This window comes from Sarcophilus harrisii, chromosome 3 (assembly GCF_902635505.1).
Source record: "Sarcophilus harrisii chromosome 3, mSarHar1.11, whole genome shotgun sequence".
Taxonomy (NCBI): Eukaryota; Metazoa; Chordata; class Mammalia; order Dasyuromorphia; family Dasyuridae; genus Sarcophilus; species Sarcophilus harrisii.
The window spans coordinates 122,837,921-122,864,849 of NC_045428.1; the positions used below are offsets into that span (position 1 = coordinate 122,837,921).

Sequence of the window (26,929 nt, forward strand, 5' to 3'; positions counted from 1 at the left end):
CATATTTGTTCATAACTATAGATTACATATTTACAAATCTATAATACATTCAAAATTATTATTAAGTGCAATATTGCTACAATCAAATTAGTGCATTAAATGCAAAATTATTAAAATGCGATGCTATATGATAATGTAACTCTCCAGCATTAAAAAACTATTGGCAGCAATGGAAATCAAAAAAAGCATTTTACATTTTGACCAGGCCAAAGTCTGACTTAAAGAAGAATTTTCTTCTTTCAACAAACTTTGCTTGCAAACACTAAGACACAATGGAAAGAAACAAACCACATACACTGTTTCTAACCAAGCATTTGTGTCTCTTACTAACAATTACATCTTCTGACAACTTATAATCGCACAATATTTTAATACTCATTGGCAAAAGTATAATACCCTCCCTCCCATCCATATATGATCCTTTAATGGATGTAATTCCAACAAAATTTAGGTCACATTGACCAAAAAAAAAAAAAGGTATTGGGGGGACTATTAGAATTTTAGTCAAGACCTGATTATTCAGATATGCAGATTTTCAGCCTTTTTTGCTCTTGGGGTTTCATTGCTCCCCCAGCCTAGCCCATCTTTTGACTATTTTTATGCATCTTAAAGGAAAATAATAGGGAAAAGATCCATTATAGGAATAATTTTTTAAACGAATCATAGCAGCTTTGTTAGTAGATTAAAGTTGTTAGCTAAAATGTTTTATTTTCATTCATTCAATCTATTTTTTAAACTGTGGGTTTCAACTATATTTGCTTTTAAAAAGTACTACTGCAGTCAATGCCTCATTTTGTCATGGGGTGACCCTGAGATTTCAAAGTTATACCCATAAACCCCAAACTTTGACATATTCCACTATTTTGGAAAAAAAATTAAATGCATTTCTAGCATCAAACTTCATCTTTGTTCAGAGGATAAGATTAATTAAGTATAGAAAATCAGGCTGACAATAGTAGAATTGCAACTTAGTGATTAATATCTGATCATAATAATCATAAGGAGAAATACAGGATAAAACTCAATCCTGTACAATAACTTCTATAGTAGCATTGGTAGAGTGCACAAATGTGGACAGAGGCTGATACGAGTCTCATACTTTTAGATCATTTGTAACCTTTAATTTTGTTGTTATCCTATATGTAAAATGCTTAATCATATCAATGTTGACATTCTAACTATGAAAGAAACCAGAAGAAGGAAATTTCACCAAAATGGAAGGCTGGTTCACAGGTTATCTTGGAAGAGTCAAAGAAAGGAGTTGGTAGGGTTGCTTTCATCATGTGAAATTATGCTTTACGAAAAGCATAATTTCATGGGCTGTTCATTTTATATTAGTGTGCCCATGGAAGGTTTTTACAAAACAGACCATTATGAAAATAACTACAATTTATGTAGCAACATCTGCTCCAGAGAATGAAGAAGAAAACTTCTATGATAAACTTGGCAAGAACCCAAATTACACACACACACACACACACATACACACACACATGTAAAATTCAATGAGATGACATTGATTGATAGACATGGTAACACTAAAATGTAAGTGCTAATTCTTCCTTTTGATTTAAAGTTAGGATTTAGAGAGGAACCCCACATTGGGTAAACTGGATCCTCTGGGAAAATATAGGATAAGGACAAGAATCATACAAGATGAGAAAGCTTATTGTGATGAGCATCACTGAAGATTGTATCTGTATTAAGGACAACCTAGAAACGTGGAATTAATTACTCAATCAACAAATATTTATTAAACACCTACTTTATGCCTGGCAGTGTGTTACACTGGGGATATCCCCAATATAAGGAATAAACAATCCCTATCTACAAGGAACTTTCATTTTAATAGAAGAGAAAATGAGGACATATATAAGCAAAATAAATTGCATGGAAGTAGGAATTGCTACCTTTGAGAAAAATAAGTAAGGAAAGATCACAAAATATATCTCATTTTTGTGTGTGATCAAGCTATTGGAGAAAATTGAGACCAATAAGTCTCTTCCCCTCTTAAATATCTTCCCATCCTTGAATTTCTATTGTTTACAATGTGCTTTTAGGTTATAATATTGTGTCTCTTATTTTATATTAAGAATCAAAAATTTAAGGTTAGCACCATCATTTTTACCTGTGTATCATTAAAGAAATAACAACATATTGGATAAGAAATACTACCCAACTTCTCTTCTGAGTGGACCTTTGTGTTCAGTCAAATAACTCTTGTTCTCTGTACATTAAAGAGTGTTTTGAGAAATAAATTTCTGCAAGTTATGTTCAAGTCTTACATGTCCTATCTAGCTAAAATAGGGGCCAAGTCAACATATTCTTTATAATCTCCTCTAATAGTTCATTAAAAAAAAAAATACAGCAAAGAGCATTTGTCAAATTAGGCTGGGATTTAAGAATTTTTCAGGGTACTCAATCTGTAGCATTAAATAAGTGTGAAATGTTTGATAACCACTGATAGTCTAATACATGTGTTTGTTTTATGCAATTGTGTTTTTTTTAAAAAGCAAATAAGAATGGTCCTTTTCAATTTACTGTCAGATTTTAGTTTTATTTTAGAGACATATATAGAGATATTATTCTGAGTCTATCATTTTGGTATTTGTCTTTAATGCTACTAGTTCTAAGTGTACAAAAGTCTTCAGTTCAGCCAAGGAAATTTGAGCACAAGTATTTATGATTGCAGTGAAATGGCTTGCAGTCAAAGTGGATATGGTTTGTCTGGCTTATTATCCTGTTAAGAGAGTGGCCGAACCAGTGCTTATGGATAGCAGCTGCATGCCTTCACTGTGAAGATCACTCAGGTCAAACCAGACAGGCCACATTTTAAAGTCTTGGTGTAGGCTGCAGTTATCATAAAGACCCAACCTTAGAATGAGCCAATACAGAAGGAAGAATGAGGCAATCACCTGAATTCTTCAGAAGTGTCACCTTAGTTTATGGAAAAAGCCAGGAAATGACTGGATACTGGGGCAAAAGTGAGTTTGTTTTAGCAATCCAGGTAAGTACTTCAATTCTCCAATTCATTTTGGGTCTATGGACATAACTTATGTTGCCTGTGTGTCCAACTTGCAAAAGAAATAGAAAATTGAAGTGGATTTTTAACCTCCAAAGACTTTTTAGAGAAACTGACTAGTATGTCATATCTTTTTTTTTTTTTTATATGTCATATCACCAAGCTGTTCATATTCAAAAGCAGGCTGTATGCTACAGGATGATAATAAATTTAGTCAACTTCTTCCTAAAGGCAGCTAGGTAGGCTTGAACACAGGACTTGGAGTCAAAAAGATTTAAGTTACAATGGGGATTCAGATATTTTGTATCTCTTTGACCCTGGGCAAGCCACTTAATTTCTATTTGCCTATTTCCTCAATTATAAATAACAATAGTATCTACTTCCCAGAGTGGTTGGAAGGATCAAATGAAATACCTGTAAAGTGTTTAGCACATCTTAATATAGATCCTATAAAGATGCTTAGTCAAAGGGCAACTACATGGCTCAGTAGACAGAGAACCCTCCCCAAAGTCAAGAGGGCCTGAATTAAAATTCTACACACTTAATACTTTCTATCTTTGTGACCCTAGGCAAGACAAATCCAATTGTCTCATTAAAGAGAAAAAAAAAAAATGCTTAGTCCTTTCTAACTCAAAGTTCTGCTCAACACATTAATGTCTTGAGATAAGAGTATAAGTGGTCCATAGTGGAAGCAATCATGGAAAACTCTACATGTATTAAACTTTTCAACATTTGGTCCTATGGGTTTAAAGACCAATCAATCAACTGGCAGTTAATCCCATGAAATTTTTCACTAGCTATCAAAGGCCATGTGTAAAACCTTGCAAAGTACAAATTCATTTACTTGATAATATTCATATTTTAGCTTTCGCTCTAGTATCTAGTAGTTCTTGATCCAGTAGAAAAAGAAAAACAAAACAAAGTGGCAAGCTGGGTAAGTTAGGGGAAGTGTTTTTTTTTTTTTTTTTTCCTTCCCTTCTTTGGCCTTCTCCTTGCTTTCATAGACAAATATTAAATAATCTCCAGAGCATGCTCCAACATGGCAGAAATTTGGCAGGGCCTTAAATCTCCTCCTCAAAAATGAATGTTTTTAAATAAGAATTAAATTGACAACCATTCTAAGATGAAGACCAAACACAAATGACCCTTTCCACCAAAAGTTTTTGCAAAAAGATCAGTTGGAAACATCAACATCTTAATAAACATAAATGAACATTTCCCCTGAATGTTTAGTCATTTCCATTATGCTATTGGTTAACAATTAATTTTTAGCTTGTCACATCACTGGAAAGATTTTACCCATTAGCTTATATATTCATTTCATTTGCAATGCAAACTTTTTCAGGTTTATTTTCTTTTAATAGAAATTTTAAGAATTTAAAGTATCTTTGCTGTAAACCTCAGTTGCCTAGAGTGAGATGGTCACATCTTGAAAACAATAATCCTTTAAAAACTCCCCCTCAAGTAAATAGCATAGTTTGTAGCACTGACGCTTTCAATTTATACCCAATTTTCCACATTCTTACAAGGTATTCTGGTTCCATGCAAGAATGGACTATAATGTTTAAAAGGTTATTTTGGTAACTTTATTTCTTTCTTATCTCTAAACAAATTGTCTTTCTTGTGATAGAAAAAAAAATACTAAATCCTTGCCTACTTTGCTTTGATTACCAGTGTCATAAATGCTATGTAAAGGCTTATGATTCAGTGTTGCTGTTCAGTTGTTTCAGTCATGTCCAACTCCTTGTGACCCCATTCGGAGTTTTCTTGAAAAAGATACTGGAATGGTTTGTCATTTCCCTCTCATTTTTACAGTTTTACAGTTGAATTACCTTGCCTAAGATTACACGTCTGAGGTCAAATTTGAACTCAGGAAGATGAGTCTTCCTGATTCCAAGCCCAGTGCCCTACCCACCATTGCCTTTAGCTACTTCATAATAGCATGAATGTTCTATTAGGAAGTAGTCTCTGGATGCTGAGAAAAAGAATTTTTGTAGGCCATCTTTATACCAGAAAGAACAATATGCATACAGGGTAAAGTTTCTAAAGAACCAGATCAAGGCTTGTGTTTATATTTGCTAATTTTGTTAAAACTATTTAGTGTCAATCATCTTTGTACTGTTCTAACAACCAGATCCCAAACCTGGACCAACAGTTAAATTTGGCTTTAAGAATCATGATATCCAGTAACTTAACATCAATTTTTTTCACTAAACAAATTCTCAAATAATTTAATCTTTTTCTTGGAGAGGGTTCAGAATTAATTGAAGGTCTTTCATACTATGTCTGAGTTTAGAAGGATATGATTCCTCGAAAGTTAATTTTAAAAACAAAACAGCTCTTCCTTCACCTCCCCCCCCTTTTATTAAAAAAAAAAAAAGTCTGCACCAAGACCTTTAAACTTAAAGAGATAAATACTCATATCAGGAAATGATAAATTTAAAAGACAAGTAAATCATTTCCTAGACTTTTGGCAGGTCTTAGAAGTAAACAGTTTCTGACCTCAGCAAATGGCAAGAGTTACAAAGTTATAAAACAAAAAGCTTTTTTCAAAATAAGGATTCATAAATATTTTATTCATTGTCTACTACGTGCTAGGCACATAATATGACATGTAGTGTTTTTTTTTTCCTTTTTTATTGAGCTGCTAGCTCTATGCTTACAAGAAGTAATTCCAAAATCACTACTACCATTGTCTACAAAGTGCAAATGAAGCTTTGGCAGATGTCAGGCTAATCTAATCAGTTAAGACAGTTAATCCAGGTTCTTCAGGTGGACTTCTTGGCTTTAATTTTTAAATTGACACATAGGCTGTATCTACATAATGACAGACATTTGAATCAAAACTAAAGATTTCAATGAATCATCCAGATGTTTTCAAATATTGGATATTAATTCACAGATACAAATAGTGGAGAGATGTAGTCAATATTCAACTAATACTTTGTAAGGATTGTTGATTTGGGTTTTTTTTTGGGGGGGGTGTCTGAATTATTCAAACAGTGACTTCAATTTACCAATTCATGCATAAAATAAGTTATTATTATTTTTGATAATAGTAGGTTTTATAACCAATTCAACTATTTGAAAGTCTACTTTAAATCCAGTGAAGTGACTAGAACATAAATAATGACGTACAACATTGACTCCCATCACAAAGAGAGTTGTTTTGCTAGTCACCAAGGTAAGCTGGTTCATTATCTATTTCCCTTTAATAGTGATGGCCTGGTCATATGCTAAAAATAAATTGTGAAAAAATGCTTTTTTAAAAAATTGGTAAGTAATGTAAGAGTCAGATTTTTAATCTCACAGAAACATAGGGAAAAGAAGACAAACAGCCCAGTTTAATTTCAAACGTTAATATATTTTCTATTTTATATTGAACATATGCATCTGTAACCCCTTACTTGCAGCAACTATCACGTCCTCATAAAAGGGGTGAAATTTGTAAGATGCCTCTTAAAATAAATATTCTTCTTCTTTATAAAATAATAAAACTTCAAATAAATATTCTTTACACTAAACAATATGTTGAAAAAAATTAGAAAATAAAGGCTGAATTTTACTGTAACTGTACAATATACATGAAGTCCAAAGGGAAATCAGAGTCTTGCAATAAAGGTTTTCTGTAAGGCAAAATACAATCTAAAAACATACTGATTGATTCACATTCTTCCGAATGTACAACATATTAGTATAATATTTTGTGACTGTGCCATGCATTATGGCACAACTTGTTTTTTCACAGTTGCAAATATTATTGTATATACAAAAATATAGCACATTATCTCTGGCAGAAAACAATGGAAAAAGGAGTCATTTGCTAATTTACAAACTTTGCAAGTACTATTCACAAATGATAAAGTTGCCTAGGAGTGTCTGTGTTGCTTTAGCTTATGCAATATGTGGGTCACCAAGTTCTGTATCCCATATTTTGAGCTCCATTAGCTGTGTTCTAACAAGCCTATCAGTTAAGATGGCACACGCACAAAAAAAGCATTTCACTGCAAACAGCAAAGTATATCCCAACCCTTACTAACAGTGCCAAGATTATAACTGTTTAGTTGGTTGCATATGTGTTAAAAGAGACAGAGAAAAAGAGAGAGAGAGAAAAAGACAGACAGAAAAAGAGAAGTAGAGAGAGAATTCTTATTATTACTGCTGTATTCCTGATTAATGATGCTATGTTGGTTTTTCAAAGTTCCTAGGTGGGACACTGGGAACCCTGCAGCAAACTGTATTTGAGTTTTTACAGCGGCACCCAGGCCTGTTAACTCGATCATAACACCCCTGGCACAACTTAAGGCAACCCTTGGCTGGAAGGTAACACCACAAACAAGGCAGAAAGAGAGACATGACCCCCATGGCAGACCACCGAGTACAGCAATGAGACTGACTGCAAGAGCAGGGGTTGTCAGCACAGTTATCCTCATCATCATTGGAGCAGTGATAGAAGAGGCCTTTCACACAGCATACACAAGTCCCATAATCAATCACGTTCTGAGCTGAGCAAAGACACTGTTTGTCACAGATCCAGTCTGATGGCAGAGGCCTTGGATAGGTGCACTCCTTACACTTACACTTCCCACAATCCTCACACCTGTAAGCATGCAGACCCAAGTCTTCCTTGCTCAAGGGCTTCAGTTCACCTGGCTTGAGCTCAGATTTGGGCTGCACCCGGATTATCCCATCAGCAACTAGCCCTGAAGAAGAAAAGGATGATCCTAAAAGTCTTTGTTCGGAGGAATTGCTACTGGTACTTGTCCTTGTACTGCTTCTGGATCCTGTGCTCACAGTGCTAATGGATCGAGACAGAGGTGCTCGAACAAAAGAATGTGTCTGTGAATGCTGGACCCGGCTAAACTGACGGTGCTCAGTTAATCCGTGGAGTCTTTCATTTTTGTGTTGAGTGGTGGGTCGAGGGGCAGGTTTGACCCCAGGTCTTGGAGCTACTGTAGGTCCCTCAGTATATTCATTTGTGTTTCGGATGGCCCTAATCTGGTCCAGTGACAACACGTGAACCTGCTGTGTGAGAGCATCTCTCAGGTCAGGCTCCCCATGCTGCCTGCCACTGTCACGGGGAGCCTGTAACAAGGGCTGGGACCCACTGCCATTCTGAGCTCTTGTCTCCATCAGGATTCTGAAGGGTGATCACTCCAGCAGGCTTAGAACACATCTGAACTCCTGCAGGAACAAAGAGAAAATGGTTCACTATGACACACGATTAACTCTTCAACTACCTGAATAAGTCTTTACTCCACAGGCTCTTATTCAAGAAAATGCTATTTGGAATAGGAAAACTAGTCATTGTACCAAGGGCTTAATATAAATATGAAAAGAAATTTTAAAATAACCTTGACTTTTTTAGAATCCCTGATTTTAAAGGAAAAATAATGTAATAAATTCTTTATATGACAGATAACATAAAACAGCAAATTTTTACTTAAACTAATGTTTCCAGGAAAACACTGAAGTACAGGAAAATGAGGTTTCTAAATATTTTAAGCCAACATTTGGAATAAGTCTAAACACCAAAATGAGTCTAAAGCTTTTTAAAACTAAAAGAGTTCTCATGCTTGGCAGCTGAACTGCAATTCTGCTTTTAAACATCATTCAATAAATATAATCCAGGAAATCTCAAAGCTCTTTACCTTTAAATATCTTCTATAACATTTCAAATATTGTAAAATAGGGTCATCTATGAAGAATTTGTAATATTCTAAGTTGGTATTGAGCAAACTTTTTATCTCAGAAAATATATTATCTTAGTTTTCTATAGTTATAAAATGAGAAAATTAATAAACAAAACTGTTTATTATCATTCTAAAGTTGATTATTGAAGGGCATATCAATGAAAATCATATTAACTGAAAGCTTCACACAAGTCACAATCTCATACTATAGGGGGGGAAAGCACCAAAAGTCATGTATTTTGCAGAATGATAGAAATGCATATGGGGAAGAACTGTTATTCCGTATTTCAAGTAAAAAGTTGATTTTCAAACCTATGGTCTTTTCCAGATTAAGGCAAAATCTCTAATTTGCTTACTTTGGAATCTTCTTAAATTTGCTTATTTACATAAAAATACAAATAGCCACACAAATTAACATTACTGTGACTCAAACTCACTCTACTTTTAAAGAGAAAGTAATGTGAATTTAGCATTCTAATTTCTTAAAACTTCAAGACCTTTGCGTAAGATTAAGTTACAATACCTCCACCTTTTTCCAAATTTGGATGAAAATGCTATTTTTTTAAAAGAAAAAAAAAAACCAAACTGGCCTTTGCCCTTTAGAAAAGAGGAAACCTGTTTGAACCATGCAGGTGACATACACCTCTAAATCCTTAACAATGCTGATCTGGGAACTGGATCTCCTCACCTTAAACAACAAAAAAGCAGGGAGAAAAAAAGACAGCATTGCTCTTTTCTTCCATTCCTTTTATCAGCTTCATCTTTGCCCAAAACAACGTACCCAGCAGGTGGGACCCAGCGGCAACCCCTGGGACTTTTCTCAGGGCTGACTGACGCTGCAAATGCGACAAGCTGGCTCACAAATGCAGACAACTTCTAGATAGACAGGCAACATCCCGGGGTGTAGGGGGAGGGGAAGAGGAGGGCGGGGGCACTTCTAAAGTCGATTTGTCACGAAACGCAAGACCACACTTCCTTTTACCTCGGCTCTGCCCCCGCCTCCCTACCCCTCACCCCCACAGATGCCAGGAGTTTTCCCTACAGTCTTTGGTTTAAGTAAAACGTCTTCCAATACTTTCCTCATTCAGAGAACTTCCCTTGAATGCATTTCAGGTCCTTCGCCCTTCTAGGCAACCGGAACAGCATGCCTGACTATCTACATAGCCTCTGGAGCTCTCTCTCTCTCTCTCCCTCCCTCCCTTTCTAATCACAGATTTCTCTATTTTGTGTATAGATTACAACATGACACAGAATTTAAGCAAATTATCTCGGAATTTAAATACATCAAGGGAAATAAATCTCACTATTCAAGTCATTTGACCTGACAAGTCAACCTTCTGAAAACTTATATTGACAGTATTTCCCTAATAAATTCAACTCAGTTTCCCCTCTTCCATCTATTTTATTATCTTGAGCTGTGATGTCCCTGTGTTTGTGGTATTTATGTGTATATCTATCCGTATACACATATTTATAGATATATCGATATATCCTCTCTTCGTATCGCCAGCGTTTAGCACAGTACTTGGCACATAGTAAGCATTTAATGTGTTCTAGAGCAACAATAGGACTCGAAACACTTTTAAAAAAATTGATTTCATTTCAAAAGCAAAACCTCAATCCATACATTAATGGACTAGCAGAAATGAAGTTGCTGGGGCGCGATGAGGAGAGGGGGTGGGGGAGAGTCATTGGTGGTAGTGGAGGTAGTTTAGTAGAGAACACAGACCGGTAATGTGGTCTCTTTACAGGCGCAAAGCTTTCTGCCTGCAAAGGTAAAATTGCATCTAGCGACTATCAGGTAGATTGTAAAGGAAAAGCCTTTACTAAGGGAAAACATTCTAGTCAGAAAATTTATGTTTGGCTCTTTCCCGGCTGCCTGTATATCTCAACCCCCCTTCTCCACCCCACAATCCAGTACCTCCTCCACACACCCCCCCCTTTGAAAGTGCTTTGAAACCCCCTTTAAGAGTTGAGTGTGTGATCAGACTGTGGATTAGGGGGAAAGGATTTCACCACTGGGGTGGGGCACAAAACTGACACACAACCAACCTTCAGGGAGAAAACACCCCAAAAGTTTCCGATATGTTCTTTTTTTCAACCAAAAGTAGACTTTAAGAGGCTAAAAATATACCCAAACCCCAAACTGGCCTCTTTTATCAACAACTGACCAGAGAATGGAAATGGAAAATGATCTAGAGCTCTTGATTACTTTCTTCCGGTGCTAGAAGGTGGGTCGAAGTTTAAAAAAAAAAAAGATGACCTATATTCGACCATACAGGAGTGGGGGTGGCGGTGTTGGTGGTAGGGGAAAGGAGCATACTTCCGAATTGCAGACCAACACAGTAATCCTTCAACACAAAAAACCGGGTTTGCCTATCAAGTATTGCTATCTAGTTACATTCGGAGCAAAAGATAAGAGGGAACCTTCCCCCGGTTACCCACGTTAGCATTTTAATGTAGGTTGTATATGATTACCCACGCAAAGAATGTAAACTGAAGAAAATAAATCACCCTGGAAGCTAGTCAATGCCTTCAAGAGGATCTAGCAGGAATTTCCTTTCCTCAAAGATGAGGAACAGGTTATATAAATCTGGGCGTTTAGCTCCGTGACCTGTGAAACACAATGAAGTGTTTTCTAGTTTGGGGGGTTTGTGTGTTTGTGACATGAGTGTGTGTGACACGAGTTCATTAAACTCGCAGCAAGTGAGCCGACATTTGTCTCAGTAAAAGCCTAAACGTGAAGTGTAAGATTTCCGCCGCCTAAACCGTGCATCGCGTCCCCCACCCCCACCCCCCAGGCACGGAATAGCTAAGGTTGGGGGCTCCCAGGCCCAAAAGTCGATTTGGCAGCGATTGGAATTCTCTGTAGAACGTGGGGTTCCCGAGAGCAAAAAGCAAGCCGCTAGGAAGTACGTGCAAAAACAGTCCCCTCCAACTCCCCCCCCCCCCCAAAAAAAAAAAAACCTCGAGTGGAGCCAATTTTCTATTACTTCCCTGGGGGAACCTGCTAGATGGAAAGAAAAGGAATGGATGTGGGGGAATAGATTTAAAGCTTCAGGTTTACCTACACCTACTTCATGTTTCCTGGAATAAATGGCTAAAGTTAGCCGGGGCCAGGAGGGGGATACGAGTGGGGGTTGGGAGGAAAGCGGCATAAAGTATCTCACCGTGATCGCGGCTCTGCACCAACCCCTCTCTCCCTTGTATTTTCTTCTTCCTGTGGTTTGCAAATAAATCCAGCCCTAAAACAAACTTTTGCTTTCCAAACTCTGCTTCAGTCCAACTTGCAAGCCATCAGAAGGGGAAAAAATAGAAATGAAAAGAAAATCCAAAGCGAAGAAACCTCCGATAGATTCAATTAAGTAAAAACACTCCGGGTTAAGGGCGAAAGGTATTTTTTTCCTTCTTTTTCGTTTTCCCCTCTCTTCCTAAAAGAAGAAAAACACAAGGAGTATTTCCTCTTTTTTTTTTTTCTCAATGAACAGAAGGCCGAATCGCCAACACCGAGTTACTTTGTAGTTCTGGCGAGACGATAGAACCGTACAAGAAAACGACCTGAAAATGAAGTTAAGCAAAATCCCCAAGTTTCGTATCGACCTCCTTCTGGCAGACACAGCCTGTGCAATGTGCAGTCGTTTCTGCCTGTGAAAGCTGGCTGCAGCTGCTCTCCGCTCTTTTGCTTCCTCCTCCTTTTCCCTCTCTCCTTTTCTCCCTCTCTCTGTTGCAGGCAGCTCTGTGGTTTGCAATCTGGGCGTTTCGGAGGAGCAGCAGCGAGTTTGTGGCGGTGGTTGTTGTTGTGTGTTTGGAGTAGGAGGAGGAGGAGGAGGAGGAGGAGGAGAGGAGGAGGGCGAGGAGGAGGAGAAGGAGGAAGGCGAGGAGGAGGAGGAGGAGGAGGAGGAAGGCGAGGAGGGGGAGTAGAGGTAGATGGAGTGGAAGAGGAGGAGGAGGAAGAGAAGGAGAAGAAGGAGGAGAAGAAGGAGTAGGAGGAGGAAGAGGAGGAGGAGGAGGAGGAGGAGGAGGAGGATTTGAGGTCTGGGCTGGGGGGGCTCAGCGTTTTTCTGCTCTCTTTTCTTTCCGGAGGAGGTAGGGATCTCTGCAAAAGCAGCAGCAGTAAATGGCGTCATGTGGATCTGAGGAGGAACAGAGCAGTTGTTGTCCCAGAGGATATATCGCATCCGGTCCCAGCTCATTGGCTCTGCGGGGCTACATTCACTCATACTCCCAGAGCCCTGCCAGCGCTCCGAGCCGCAGGAGGCATTCAAAAGGGCAACTGCACTGAGCGAGTGAACGAGGGAAGGGCTGACGACTTACTGCAACTGCAGCCGCCTAATCGGGGCCCATCTACCCCACTAAGTCTCTGGCAGGGGCAGCAGCCGCAGTTACACATACAATTTTCTTGAAGCGAGGGCCATTCCATGCAGTGCAATGTCAATGTATTTAGTTTCAACGAAACACAGATCGTAAGGTTTTTCCAAAGGCAGAAACAGCCAGGCAAAATAACTACCCCTAGACACCAGGTTATGAAAATTAGCATTTAAAATAAACTTTGGATATTCATTGTTAGAACTAAAACTAACAAGAAAATGTAGATGATTATATTTGATCCGGAATCCATTTCAAATCGACTTTCACTCCAGTCGCCCAACCCTGTTTCTCCCATTGTTTTTTTTTTCCTTTAAGTTTTAAACACTTGCTTTTCCTAAAGCTTGGGTGAGGGGAACTGAAGGTAGGGAGACTAGGAGAAGGGAGCGGGAAGTGAGGTGGAGGAATTATTGGTTTATTCTTTGTCTGCTGGATTAACCCGATTATAAACCGTGCACCAGGACAAACCATCTTCCAGTCTCAGATTTGTCTATGTGAAAGACCGAGAGAGTGTTCGTATGTGTGTGTGCCCGCGCAGTTTGGGGTAGGTATTCCCCTCCCCTTCTTTTTTTTTGGGGGGGGGAGGGTACAATAAATTTGGAAGAGATTTTCGAGAACAATTTAAAATGTTTTTCTTGACTTAGTTTCTCAGTGGTTACTTTAAAAAAAATGAAGAGATCTCTAAAAGCCCAAACTTTCATCCTACATCCAATAAAACAATTACATTTTTTAAGGTTACTTACTTCAGTGTCCGTCTGAAGTGCAGGTGATTTTTTTTAACCACTTCACACTTTCCATACACAGTAGGTCTCTCTCTCTCTCTCTCTCTCTCCTTCCTCCTCCCTCCCCCTCTCCCCCCCCCCCCCCCCCCCCCCCCCCCCCCCCCCCCCCCCCCCCCCGCACCCGCACCCGTGTAAAGGTAGGAAAAACTCGTGCTTGACAAGTTATCAGAAACTTTATAAGCAATGTACCTAGGATTATTTACCCCTTCCTCTGAGTTTTGGGAAATTTATCTACGTTATGTCACCTACATAGTTGACGGTATTTTTTGTTAAAGTTCAGTTGGCCATAGGTTTGGAACTTTTTGCAAACATTGTTAAAAAAAAAAAAAGTACATTCCTTAATTACCCATTTTGCAATATCTGAAGTAATTTCCAAAGAAAATAAAATATTGTTCATTTAAAGGTGTATCCTATTTGCCATACTGTAAGACGAACACATCCATGGACATGCAGTTTTTCAACCTTTTCATTCACATTTAGTGTGTATGCATCTGATGTGGGGGGGAGGCGGGGAAGAGGGGAGGGAATTCTAAAGACCATTCTTTCCAAGACATACTACTAACAGGCATAGTTAAAATGTTTCCACTTTAGATGGAATTGTCTTTTGTAATACCAAAGACTCGTATGCATTCAGCTTGTGATTTTGCACATTATTAGGTTATCCAAACTGTTTGAAAACGTGAATTATTTCATTTCACTATGTTCAAGTCTGTACAATCACTGTAAACAGAGAATCTGAATCACATTAACGCTATTAAAAAAATGGAGCTCGTAATCTATGATTTCCTTTTAATTTTTTCACTGTCTGTCTCTGCAAACTGTTTTCTCCATGTTCAGTTAGTTCTCTCCCTCCCTCTCTTCCTCATGCTTTTTCAAAAGAGATGGTGGGGAAAAGTGGCGTCCATTATCTTTCCAGCTCGTTCAGATAGGCTCTCTCTTCCCACCTCTCTCCCCTGCTTAAGTATTCCGCCAAGTTATCTACGGATTCGTTTTCCAAATTAACCGAGCCCTCACCGAGCGTTGCACGGGGGATTTTTTTCTCCCTTCCTCTAAGATTATGGGTTAGCCTTTATCAACACGGGCGTCCATTGAACCTTCCTAGTGAATGAAGACGCCGGTACATTGAAATCCAGGCTGTCCACTAGAGGGAGCTCGACCTCGGCGGGAGGAACGGACCTGGAGCTAGGGACATTAAGGGAGGGCTACTGCTTTCTTCTGAAGTCACGTATCACAGAAGGCTTCTCCTTCCCAAACGTGCGGCGGGCAGGCTCCATCGGAACTCATAACAAGCCTAATTAACGATAACGTGAGCGCCGTATAAGGCAATTTTATCGGCAGGCTCGGCAAAGCGAAGCATCCACCTTGAACTTGAGCTACCCCGGTTAGGGCGAAACCTGGGGTTTGGCGAAGGGCGTGGTGGGGGGCGGAGGGGAGGGGAGTAAGGGGGAAGCAGAGGGGAGGGAGGGGGATATAAGGAGGCAGTGCCAGGTTGTGCAATGCTGGCTGGAAGCTGCTTCTGGGGTTACAGAACACGCTGCAGGCGTCTGGCCAGGCCGTCTCAGGCGGGGCAGGTAATAGCACCGCCTCCCTCCCCGGTGGTGGTTTCGAGCTTGCTGCACCCAATGGCTGCTTCCTAGGAGATAGCCATTGTGCTTGGGCGCTGGCTAATGGACGAGACCGGCCCTCGCCCCACCCTCCCCATTGAAGAAAGCCTAGAGCGGGGTTTCAACTTAGTAGTGCCCACTGACCCGAGGGTCTGTTATGTTCGGTGGGCTCAGAAAGAAAGTCCGCAGCTATAAATCTATATATCTTTGGCTAGCGTATGTAACATACACATATATGCCTACAAATACATCACACAGGAAGGAATAGATGTCAAGTGTATGCATCTATTTATATATATATATATATATATGTGCATATTTGTATAAAAGTACGTATAATAGGCATTGTGGCTTAATGGATATAGAGTGACTTCAAACTCCTCCTCTGCCATATAGTCAGCAAGCGTTATTTAAAAAAAAAAAATTAAGTGTTTACTGTCACCTAACCCTAGAGAGACAAAGCAAGGCAAAAACAGTCACTTCTCACTCAGAAATCATATTAATAAAGAGACAATCTGCAAGCAAGCCCAAGAATGTAAAACATAAAATACAGCTGTCAAAAAGCACTGGAATTACAAAGAAAAGAAAAAAGTTTCTCGAAGGAGCTCACAATCTAATAGAGAAGATATTATGCAAACTGATACTATACACAAATACTTGTTCAATGGTGTTTGACTGTAAGTGACACATAGATTTTGTCCGTAGGATTTTATTTTATTTAGTTATTTATTTATTTTACTAGTAAAGTTACTGGTGTGGTTTGCCATTTCCTCTAATATGTCCCTATTTTACAGATATGAACTGGCAATTAAGGTTAAATGTCTTGTTAGCATCACACAACTAATAAGTTTCTGAGGTCACATTTGAATTCAGAGCTTCCTGACTCTAAGCCCAGTGTTCTTCTATCCATTGTACCAACTATTTCCCTATATAAACACCACAGGAGACAAATTGGAAACAATCTCAGAGAAAAGGCTGGGAAAGACCTCTTGAAGAAAGTAGATTTAGGTGAAAGGAAGACAGCAGAGGTGAAGAGCCAGAGTTTAAGTCATTGGAGTACATAGCAGTGGTCCTCAAACTTTTGTTCTAAATATCTTTATCCTATTAAAAATGATTGAGGGTCTGTCCAAAGAGTTTTTGTTTATGTGGTTTATAGTTATAGATATTGATCACATAATTAAAAATCTAATTATGAATTTGTAGACTCTCTAAAAGGATTTCAGAGATTCCCAGGATGCTCTGGACCAGACTTTGAGAACCACTGACATAGAGTATATGTACACCAAATAAAATGCCTGTAAAACTGACAAATCCAATCTAATCCAATAAGCATTTATTAAGTTCCAGTTATGTATCAAGGACTATGCCTGTATGACCTTGGACAAGTCACTTAATCTCTAAGTGCCTCAGGCAACACTGAATGTACTATTATACCAAATCAATAGATAGCAAGCATTTATTAAGAGCAATCAAGGTTAATAGGTACTATGCTGAGTGCTGGGGTTAGAAAGAAAGGAAAAAAAGCAACCAAAAAAACATCCCTTTGATCCCAAGGAGCTCACAGTCTAGTGGGAGGAAACAGCATACAAACAGCTATTTACTAATAAGATATATATAGGATAAATTGGTCATAATCAATAGATTATTAAGCACTGACTGTACTAGGCACTATGCTAAATGCTGGGGATACAAAGAAGGGCCAAAACAATTCCTGCCCTCAAGGAGTTCACAATCTAAAAAACCAGGAATGGATCTGCAATGTTAGTGTTTGCTCAGACAATATTTCCTATACCAATTAAATCACAGATCTAGTCCTATTCCATATATTTCTTGGAGCCTTGTGATATCTTGACATAGGAAGTCTCCCAAGGAGAAAACCATCACTAATGATGTGTCTATAACTTTTCTATAACTTACAGTGCTATTTACATTTTCTTAGCTCTTTGAGAAATTTGATTACTTCTCTAGGGTCACATAGCCAATATGGGTTGGATGTGGAACTTAAGTTTATGCCCTTCTGATGATGATTAGGTGGGTCAATATTATGGCAGATAACCTTTCATATTGTTGATAGATTAATACACTCAACATTTAATGGAAGGAAGTCTCAACTTCATTCTCTTGTTGTTTTCCCCCCAACAAGTCCCTCCTGTCATTGCAAATCAGTTTGGTCTTAGAGTTGCCTTTGAGATTTTTATCTAATACTCTTGGGAAGTTTGCTTAAAAAGACATCTTTTCCAAAGGCTAACCATTCAACTCCTCTTATCCAAAAGTAAGTGACATGCTCATATTCAGTCAGGAATTGAACCCATATCTTCACAATTAAGCATGTTAACCATTCACTATGCCAATTACTTTTCAATTTGTATAAAATATGTGGTACCAATAATCATTTTAATTCATTTTCATCCTTCTAAGATGATGAGAGGGAATAGATGTAGTATTCAGTGAGAAAGTTTGTAAATAGATGGGGAGGATGGGGCAAACCAGAAACTAACACTGGTGCAGAAGAATTGAAGAAATCAAGAATGTTGATAAAATATAAAACTTGGTAAAAAGGAGAAACAGGATCATATTTATAACTAGAAGGAACCATGTTGTTAGTGCTTTTTCTCTCCTCAAAACGATATGTACCCTTATCTATTTGCATATTGTATTATTTCACCGCCTCATTCACAGGAAAATATAAGCTCCTTGAGAAAAAGAAATGTTTTTTCTATATCTTTATATTCCTGTCTTAGTACTTAGCACAGGACCTGGGACTTAATGAATGTTTATTGGATTGAATTTGATTTATAAAGCTTTCAGACTTTTTTATTTGGCAGATAACAAAATTGAGGCTCAGGAAAGTGATTTGTCCAGTGTCAAACACAGTCAAAATTGTCACTTCAAAATCTTGAGCTTTTCTTTTAAGTCATCAAGAGTCAGTTTACTTTTAGCTAGCATATTGTACTTCTAAATAAATTTGGCATACGTCTAAAAATTGACAGATTCTACTTATTTAGGTTATGAAGCACCATACTAAATTTTATAATATATTAAAGTAGTTGGACTAACTTTTCAGTAAAAAACGAAAAGTCATTTCACAACCCTGCAAAAATATATAGTAGGAAAAAGGTAGAATCTCACAAAATGCCCATTTTATAGTATTTGTGAAGAAACAATACTATTTTGGATGTGTGTGTGTGTATGTGAGAGAGACAGAGAGACAGACAGAGGCAGAGACAGAGAGAGAGAGACAGACTGGATATGCAAATGAATTTGCAGAGATAATAATGGAAACTGCTATCTGTGAATCATCTTTTTTCTTCCATAGAGTAGAGTCAAACTGTTTGATAACCTTTCACAGTCAATATAAATTCTCCTTCTGGATCCCACCTTAGATCTTGTACAGTATTAAAGTGCCCAGAAATCACAACTCCTATAGTCCATTCTTTTGATTAAGCTGCAATTTGCTTCTAAAGTTACAGTACTTTGTGGAAGGCATGGGCTATGTTCATAGAGCCATCTGGACTAAATTGGCCCTTATAAAACCCCAGTATGTCCCCTCCCATTCCAATCACTCAAACTTGCTCCAGCCATATTCCTGACTCCTCTTGGAGGGCCCAGAGAATCATGCTTTTCCCCACTGAGGCAGACAAGAATCTTATTGGTTGCTGAATCATATCATCTGTGTAGAATGCCAAAGAAGAACATTTACCTAGTCTTCATAACCAACTAACACTGTCTCCCGGGTAATGGCATGTTGCTTTGGCATTTTCATTTTTCTTATTAAAAGTATTTTCCTTTTAGCTTTAATCATTTTTTCTTGAAGTTCAAAGAATGTTGATTTTATAACTTTGTGACTTTTATCTGTCTTGAGAATGGCTTGCTAAAAAAACAAACAAACCTCAAAAAGAGCTTTTCCAAAGGCTGTCCAATTATAGAGAATTTGAAATAGCTTGTAGACAGTAAAACATAAATGCTTTGAGAGTTTAAAAAGTTTGTTTTGTATTTATGTCTCTGGCATCTGGAACTTTGTCTCACATGTAATAAATGTTGATTAATTGATTGATCAATTGATAACTCCTTGTCAGGACCTAATTCTACTTTCTGGACTATATCAGTTATTTGGATACTTGTCTCACTTTTCATTAGATTTTATGTGCTCGGAAAGCCAACCCATGCTTTATTTTTCTTCATAACTAAAACTCAATATAGTACCTTGCATTGCGTGTTTTTTTTTTTTTTTTTTTTTTTTTTAAATTTAGGTCATGTCCACTGACCTTAGGTGTCTTCTCCAAGGATCTATCCTGAGCTTCTTCTCTTTTCTGTTTATACTGTCTTACTTGATGATCTCAACAACTCTACTATCAATGCTGTTTACTATAAGAGTGTATCAGGTATAGAATTATATACTTATATATATACTTATATATATATACTTATATACTTATTATACTTATAACTTCTGCAGCTTCAGATTCTCCAATCCGAGTGTGGTCTAAGGGCTCTGAAGCATAATGCTTTCAAACCTTGAAGCTCAGGAGTGGGGGATTATTTTCGATGTCTGTTTATCCTTTTTGTCTAATGGTAATGTAGCTTGTGGAGGTGAATGATTCATCTCCTAGACCCTTTCAGTGGAGTAGGACAATTGCTACTAATGCAGCTGAGACAAGGGAAATCTTTTCACCTTTTTGATAGAGGGTTAGCACAGGCAATAGGTGAAGTAATTTAGAATAATCGGATGCTTTGTTCTAATTAAAACAATTTTATATGTGTATGTATGTGTGTATTTATCTCTCTGTAACTATATTTATACATATATGTATCTATTTTAAGTTTTATTGATGTATTTTGCATTATATTATATTTCTAAATAGATCTCTCACAAAAGTGCTCTTATACCAAGGTGGGTTTTATTTTTTGGTTAAGTTTAACAATACCATTCAATATAATTAGTGCTTTTGACAATGTACAGAACCATATGTTTTGTTTCTGGTAAACGACAGAATAATTAGTAGCAAACTTCATGGAATCATTTTTTCCATTTCTATACATCTATATATGTTATATTCATGTAACATATTGATTTTCTTTTATATCTGGCTAGGAAATTGGCAAAATATATGGGTACCAGACATAGTTTTCCTGATTCTTTTAACTGTTCTGTTTCCTCACATTCACATTACAATAGCAATGTCATTATTGCTTTTCAGTCATTTCCAACTCTTTGTGACTCCCTTTGGGGTTTTCTTGACAAAGATACTGGAGGGTCATTTCTTTCCCCAGTTCATTTTATGGATGAGAAACTGGGGCAAACAGGGTCGAGTGACTTGCCTATAGTCCACACAGCTAGGAAGTGGCTGAGGCCAAATTTGAACTCAGGAAGGTAAGACTTCCTGACTCCAGGAGTGGCAGTCTATCCATGTGCCACCTGGGTGCCCATGGCAATACCAGTATCAGACATTTATATAACATTTAGAGGTCTGTAAAGCATTTATAAGCATTATTTTACTTGATTCCCACAATGATTATGTGAGATAAGCGCTACAGGTATTTTCTCCATTTTACAATTGAAGAGACAAAAACTCAAAAAGGTTAAAATGAGGCTATGTTGCACAGCTAGAAGTACTGAAAACTGAATTTGAACTCAGACCTTTTGGATTCTAGGGCTAATGTACTATTGAAAACATTTTCTCCTACTCTACCCTATCCCCAAGTGTGCAACTAAATTATGCATGCATGCTGCATGCTCAAATTTGTTAATAAAAAATAATCACCGAAAGCTTCCAGACTACAAGAGTTCTTCAGGGATCTTGCCCTCAAGTGCTTCTCTCAATGCCTTAATTAGGACCTTATAATTAAGTTCATTTCATTTCAACAAACATCTTGTGTGTATGTATTAAGAAAAGATGAAAGCAAGAATGAGAGAGACAGAGAAAGCGAAAGAGCACAGAGAAAGGAGACAGACAGAAAGGGAGAGAGACCGAGAGAAAGAAACAGAGAGAAAAAAGACAGACAGAATGATAGAGACAGAGAGAGACAGAAATAGAGAGGAAGAGAAAGAGCAGAGTGAAAGAAAGAGACAGAGAGGGAGAGAGATTGAGAGAAAGAAACAGAGATAAAAGACAGACAATGACAGAGATAGACAAAGACAGAGATAGCAAGGAAGAGAAAGACAGACACACATGTGCATAGAAAGACAGAGATAACACAGAGACAGACAAATACATATACACAAACACACACACACATATAGAGCAAAACAGACAGAAACTCATTATTTTTATTTTTATTCAAAAGAACTTAAATACTATGCAGGTAGAACTGGAAAGGTAATATGCTGTAGAGAGAGTACTACTATCTTTTGGAGTCAGAAAACTTGATTTCATATCTTTCCTATTATTGCAAATATAATCTTGGGCAACTTCCTGGGCTTCATTTTCTAATGGACTAGATGGATTTTAGGTTCCTATGGCTTACTACAAATCTTACTGAGATTGGCTAAGATGACAGGAAAAGATAATGCTGAATGTTGCAGGGGATGTGGGAAAACTGGGACACTGATGCATTTTGGTGGAACTGTGAATGAATACAGCCAGTCTAGAGAGCAATTAGGAACTATGCTCAAAAAGTTATCAAACTGTGCAAACCCTTTTTTACCCAGCAATGTTACTACTGGGTTTATATCCCAAAGAGAACTTAAAGAAGGGAAAGGGATCCTCATGTGCAAAAATATAGTGGCAAGAAACTGGAAACTGAGTGGATGTCCAGAAGTTGGAGAATGGCTGAATAAGTTATGGTATATGAATGTTATGGAATATTATTGTTCTATAAGAAAAGATCAAGAGGATGATTTCAGACAGACCTGAAGAGATTTACATGAACTGATGCTGAGTGAAATGAGGAGAGCCAGGAGATCATTGTACATGGCAACATCAATATTATATGATGATCAATTCAGATGGATGTGACTCTTCCCAACAATGAGATGATTGAGGCCATTTCCAATGATCACAAGATCATGACCCAGAAAAAGGACTATGGGAACTAAGTGTGGATCACAACATAACATTTTCAATCTTTTTGTTGTTGTTTGCTTGCATTTGTTTTCTTACTCATTTTCTTTCCTTTTTGATTTGACTTTTCTTGTGGAGCAAAATAATTGTATAAATATGCTTATACATAAAAAAGAGAGAGAAAATTTGATAGGATTTGGAAAAATGTGCAGCATTTTCACTGATAATAAGCTATTATTTCACTGATGATAAGCTATTATCTCAAAAAGTAAAATCATTTTTGATTCTTTAGTGGTCATAATTTTCAAAGTTCTGTAGCTATGTGGATAATCATATGCATCTAAAGCATGGAAAATTAAGATCCAATAATTATATTTGATTCAACAGACAATTTAGAGATATATGGTGGGTTAAATAAGCTGTAGCTCATTAAAAAAATAAAATGAGGAGATTGGACTGTGGGACTCTAAGATTCTTTTCGGTTCTAAACTAATTATTGTTAGTTCAGAGAAGGGGGAAAGTTGGAGGGAGTAAGTATTATAGAGTTTCAGGAAAGCTTTCATCAAGGAGGTGATTAATACCTGAGTTTGTATATAGTCTTCATTTAATAAATGCTTCTTGAATTGAATTCTTTTTCTCCAGAGTGCTCTATGGGGATGGAACAAATATTGATCTGAATTTATATTCAATTTCTATTGATTGTAAAGCTGGGGCGGGGATCCTGTTGCTTTCCAAGATTTTATGGGTTATCAGTTCTACTAATAGTCACTAAGGAATGTTTATAGCTCATCATTTCTCCTAATGGGAAAAGGAAAGGGGGGGGGGATTCTAAGAGGTTCTGTTAGGAGAAGAAAAGGGATCCATTTTGTCTAGTTACTTGGAATCTTCTGGGGTGTGGAATTTTATTTTTGGACAAAAAAAAAAAAATCATATGAGAAAGCAGATACTCCTAATAGCAGGTAGTTGTAGTTATTAGGGGAAAAGATATCCCTGCTCCAGTTACACAATATTTAGAGAATTATTACTCTTTTAAGAAATGGACTTTAGAAGTCAATTCTTTCACCAACATAGAAGTACCATATTCACTTCTTGCCACCTTTTTTGTTGATCTCTTGTTACAGACATTTCCTGTTATTTTCCTCTTAGACTTCAAAGATCCAGTTGATCTGGTACATCTGCTTTTTATGTACCTGGAATTTGGGTCTCCTCCTTCTTTACTTCAAAATTCATTCAGAGCTCATACCAAACACCACCTCCTCTTACAGGACATCTTTTCTGACTACTCCCTTCCCCCTCCCTCATTGTTAGTGCTCATCTTCCAAATGTCTTTAATTTGATTTTGTATATATTTCATTTTTATACTTACTATGTAAGTATTGTTTCTCAGTGGCATAATGTCAATTCTTTGAGGATAGGTTCTTTTTTATTTTTACTTTTTTATATTTGTACACCTAGTACCTAACACATTGCTTGGTTTATAATAGGTAATTAATAATTGCTTGTTGATGGAAATTGAATGGATGCCTATAAGTTGGGGAATGGCTGAATAAGTTGTGGTATATAATTATAATGGAATATTATTGTTCTATAGGAAATGATGAACAGGCTGATTTCAGAAAAGTCTGAAAAGACTTATATGAACGGATGTTAAAATGAAACTAGCAGAATCAAGAAAAGATTGTACATAGTAACAAGATTATGTGATGATCAACTGTGATGGATTTGGCTCTTTTCAACAAAGGTGATTTCAAGGCAATTCCAATAGATTTGGCATGAAAAGTGCCATTCATATCCAGAGAGAGAAAACTATGGAGACTGAATGTGGATCAAAGCATAGTGTTTTCACCTTTGTTGTTGTTGTTTGTTTGTTTGCTTTTCTCTTTTTTTTTTTTTTTTTTTTTTTCTTCTTTTGAGCTAATTTTCTTTTGTGGGCAGCATGATGAATATGGAAAATTGTTTAGAAGAATTGCAGATGTCTAAGCTATGTCAGATTGTTTGCTGTCTTGGGAGAAGGAGAAACATTTAGAACACAAAGTTTTACAAAGGTGAATGTTGAGTATTTTTGCATGTATTTGAAAAAATAAAATACTATTAAAATAAAAATGTTTGTTGAATTAAAATGTTAGACTGGAGTATGCTTATTGTAAGTTCTATATATTAATTTGTGATCTTTGGATTATATATTATATTGAATAATACATTAATACTCTTTGACTTTTGGGACATCTCTTGAAAATGCATGTAAATGAATATATATTCAAAATAACACACATTTAAAAGTGTGTATATATATATATATATATATATATATATATATATAAAATGAAGAATAAACAAAATTCTAAGAAGTCATTTATAACAGATTCTCTAAAGTCTTATTGCAGTTCTAAACTGAAACTGGAGTAATATTTTGGAGATACATAAAGATATCACATACATGTGTATGTTTCCGATTTTGTAAAATTAGTATGGCTCTCTTTAGACTAGAATATCAGTCAAGTAATTGGAAAGTCAGGATGACCAGCAGTTAGGGTGTTAAATTGATATTTAACTTTGGAAAATTTTGATTCAAATCTGGCTTCAGATACTAGCTGTATGCCTATGCGAGTTATTTAATCATCAAGTGAAACCTCTTCTGAAAATGAGGAAGTTGGATGCTATGTCTTCAAAAACTATGTTTAGTTTTCAATTTATACTTGGCTTGTAAAAACAACCAACCAACCATCACTACTTTCTTTGTAAAAGTAATTAAGGTGAAGTGCAAAGAAAATATGGAATAAGTTGGGTATATTAGTATACAATGCCCATTGTAAGTGGGCTTTGGCTATTGAGCCCAGTCTTTAAGACTTTACAATGCTCTTCTGAAATAACCTCCAGGTGGACTTTGGAGAACTGCAGACATTCTGTAATTGGTGCCGGCCTGTTCACCCAAAGATAAAGAAGAGGCTTTTTGTTTGATCATGGAGCTGGAATTTGGATGCATTCAAAAATTACTAGACAACTAGAGCCAAATGTCTGTTTGACTAGTTTCTACCTGTGGTGTTTTAGCTAGAGAAACAAGAGAGAATTATTGAGTCTCTTCTATCGGATGCTGACAGGTGATGTGGGAAGATCTCTGCTCTTTGCCTTTTGATAAGGGAATAATATAATGTCGGGGGAAATGTTTGTATGTATCTATTCTTTCTAAATTTTCAAAGTAAATACTTCTTTGTAAAACTTAATGTTAATTGACTTAATGGAATCTAGAATATAGTCATTGATAGCAATGGAAGGGATAGCTGAATGGGATCTAATGCTGATAGCATTAGAGAAAAATCACCCCAATCAAGGATACCCCTAGAATCCTGATGGTAGGATGTGAGGAGGTATCACTTCCTGAGCGAGGTCACAAATTCTACCTTATGCCCTGATTCTCCTTTTTTTTCTTTTCTTTCTTTACTTTGTTCATGTTCCCATTTGCTTGCTCTATAGATAACTTAATAATCTCTCTTTATTTCCTTCCTCTGTCCCCTTCTCCATTTCCCCTTGCTATTAAAACTAAATGAAGTGAAATCCATGCATTGACATTCTTATGAAACTTTCATAATGGAGCTAGCTGATCACACTTTGGAGCAGCGGAAGCATTCAGCTACTGTACAAACAGAAAGCTTGGTGCTTCTCATTAAGTAACATTGGATCAATAAGGGAGAGAAAGCTGAATCAGGACCCTTGGGAGGGAACTTTCAACCTGATTCCTTTGAACCTTGGGGCCAGCTCTGAATCATTGGCTGTAACTCCTGAAACTAAGTTGAAACAACAATAACAACAGTTAGAGGCTGGTTAAATGTGAATTGTCACATACATGCTTAACTTGTTAGTTCACATTGGTAGAATTTTTCCTGAAGTTTCTGTAAATCTTTGCTGCTACTCAATTCTATAAACATCCTTAATGCCTCCCAAGAGAAGGTATTTTGGGCGTGTGGGTGGGACCAGTATTTGAACAAAAGGCAGGGGACTTTTGACTTTTTCTTCTGGAAAACGTTTCATTTGAATCTTTGTACATAGGAAACATTCTATAAATGCTTATTGAATGAGTAAATGAATGAATGCATGAATGAATCTAATATCATGTCATTGATATCAAATATAATATCATTGATGTAAGTGAAGACCAGAATGTTTCTAGAATAATGATTTTCATGAAGTCAAAAATGAAAGGAAAAACTCATAATATTATTACTTTGTATAAGAATCATACTGTTCACACTGATAAAGTTGCCACTCTGTTGTATAGAATGAACTGAGAAGTAAATGAAAAGGAGTATATTAGTTTTGTTCCTATTAGGAAGCAAAATAAAATGAATAAAGTATATAAAACCATTTATGAAGATGTACATTGTATGTAACAAAATTAGGACTGCAAGCAAAAACAATTATTAAAGTATATAAAGAAGAAATAAAGAAACTAGACTTATGGACGAGG

The 26,929-nt window shown here is 36.9% G+C and overlaps 1 protein-coding gene across 1 annotated transcript; it reads right to left on the bottom strand.

The window, feature by feature from the left end:
* Positions 1–6,365: 6,365 nt before the first annotated feature.
* SPRY2 (sprouty RTK signaling antagonist 2) lies at positions 6,366–12,545 on the bottom strand. The gene is made up of 2 exons (XM_003765828.4): positions 11,886–12,545; positions 6,366–8,206 (listed from the first exon to the last, which is right to left on the bottom strand). The coding sequence occupies exon 2, from the start codon at positions 8,153–8,155 to the stop codon at positions 7,205–7,207; it is 951 nt and encodes a 316-aa protein (XP_003765876.1). The 5' UTR covers positions 8,156–8,206; positions 11,886–12,545; the 3' UTR covers positions 6,366–7,204.
* Positions 12,546–26,929: the final 14,384 nt, after the last annotated feature.